At 41.1% G+C, this 2,326-nt stretch overlaps 1 protein-coding gene across 1 annotated transcript; it reads left to right on the top strand.

Moving 5' to 3' along the window:
- The first annotated feature begins 518 nt into the window (after window positions 1-518).
- On the top strand, window positions 519-1,154 carry LOC136543869 (uncharacterized). Its single transcript, XM_066536204.1, has one exon. It carries the CDS (start codon window positions 519-521, stop codon window positions 1,152-1,154), a length of 636 nt encoding a protein of 211 aa, XP_066392301.1.
- Window positions 1,155-2,326: the final 1,172 nt, after the last annotated feature.

Raw genomic sequence — 2,326 nt, forward strand, 5'->3', positions numbered from 1 at the left:
TCTTATGATTCTCAAAGTGAAGAGGAGGATGAGCCTATTACCCAAGCACTAGCTGACCTTTCTCTTGACACTAGTGAGTATTCGGCAGAGGATGGTACTTTTGAGCTAGGTTTGAATTGTTTAGCCATTCAATCTCTTCTAGATTTTGCTCAAGATAACTTATCCCAAGATGATGTTCTTCAGCATCCACCGAGATTACTTGTGCTGATTTTAATAAGTTGCTTGCTGATTTTCCTGATTTGGCGCCTTCTACTCTAAATACACCAGCTCCTTCTTTGGTGGTTTGGTAGGTTCTTTCAACACAATTTGTTGCTGCTGAGCAAGGCCAGTGCCACAATTTGTTTCAATCACGATGCAAAGTGACAGGACAGGTGTGCCGCTTCATCATTGATGGTGGGAGCTGCAACAATATTGTCAGTGCTTTGCTTGTTGAGAAGCTTGGTTTGCAGACACGTCGCCATCCACATCCGTATCACATGCAATGGCTGAATAATTCTAGGACAGTGAAGGTTTAAGCTATGGTCCGCTTGTCATTCTCCATTGGTGACTATCATGGAGAGGTTGATTGTGATATTATACCCATGCAAGCATGCCATTTACTGCTGGGTTGTCCATGGCAATTTGATGTGGATTCGGTGCACTTTGGATGGTCTAACAAATATACTTTCATTCACAAAGACAAGAAGGTGGTTCTTGTTCCATTATCTCCAGAAGAGATCTATGCTTCAGATGTGGCTCGCATGAAAAGAGAAGAATCTGAGAAAAGAAAATTGAGTGAGGCCCCCAACACTAGTAAGGGAGAGACTCCTAACCCATCCAGCAACATAAAGCCTCATTCCACTTCAAAACAGCTACGCCAAAATGAGTGCTTATTTGTGAGCAGGAGTGATTTGAGAGAAGTGAAGAACAACACAGCCCCATTCTTTGTGCTCTTGCACAAGGAGGTCCTACTTTCAACTACCGATTTACCTTCATCGCTGCCTAGTGTTGTTCTTGATCTCTTACAGGACTTTGAAGATGTTTTTCCCAATGATGTGCTAGCTGGACTTCCTCCACTCCGTGGAATTGAGCATCAAATTGATTTGGTACCAGGTGCTTCTCTTCCAAATCATCCAGCCTACCGCACCAATCCTGAAGAGACAAAGGAAATTTAGCGACAGGTAAAAGAGCTTTTGGACAAAGGGTATGTTCGTGAATCCTTATCACCATGTGCTGTTCCTGTTCTTTTAGTCCTGAAGAAAGATGGCTCTTGGCGCATGTGTGTTGATTGTCGTGCTATCAATGCTACAACTGTTAGATATTGCCATCCCATTCCATGGCTTGATGACATGTTAGATGAATTGAGTGGCTCAACTATTTTCACCAAGATTGATTTACGCAGCGACTATCACCAAATTCGCATGAAAATTGGTGATGAATGGAAGATAGCATTTAAGACCAAATTTGGCTTATATGAATGGCTTGTGATGCCCTTTGGTTTGACGAATGCTCCTTCAACTTTTATGCGTTTAATGAATCATGTTTTAAGAGCTTTCATTGGCAAATTTGTGGTTGTATATTTTGATGATATCTTGATCTATAGTAAATCATTTGATGAGCATCTTGATCATATCCGTGCAGTCCTTGCTGTTTTGAGAGTAGGGAAATTGTATGGAAATATTTCTAAGTGCACCTTTTGCATAGATCATGTTGTTTTCCTTGGTTTTGTTGTGAATGCAGATGGCATCCATGTTGATGAAGAGAAGATTAAAGCGATAAAGGATTGGCCTACTCCTAAAAATGTGAGCCAAGTTCGAAGTTTCCATGGTCTTGCAGGTTTCTACAGGCGCTTTGTTAAAGATTTCAGTGCAATCGCTGCACCCCTTAACAATTTGACAAAGAAGGATGTTCCATTCAAGTGGGGAGATGAACAGGACCAAGCCTTCGAAGAGTTGAAAAGAAAGCTTTGTGAGGCACCACTGCTACAACTACCAGACTTTGGTAAGACCTTTGAGATCGAATGTGATGCAAGTGGTATTGGCATTGGAGGTGTGCTACTTCAGGAACATAAACCTGTTGCCTACTTTTCCAAAAAGTTAAATGGTCCACGTCTGAATTACTCTATCTATGACAGAGAGCTTTATGCCTTAGTTCGAGTTTTGGTAGTTTGGCAACATTATTTGTTACCTAAAGAATTTGCCATCCACTCTGATCATGAAGCTTTAAAATATCTCAAAAGCCAAGGCAAGCTAAACTGTCGACATGCTAAATGGATTGAGTTCATTGAAACATTTCCCTATGTTGTAAAACATAAGCATGGGAAAGATAACATTGTTGCTGATGCTTT

The sequence above is a fragment of the Miscanthus floridulus genome, chromosome 3 (genome assembly GCF_019320115.1).
Source record: "Miscanthus floridulus cultivar M001 chromosome 3, ASM1932011v1, whole genome shotgun sequence".
Taxonomy (NCBI): domain Eukaryota; kingdom Viridiplantae; phylum Streptophyta; class Magnoliopsida; order Poales; family Poaceae; genus Miscanthus; species Miscanthus floridulus.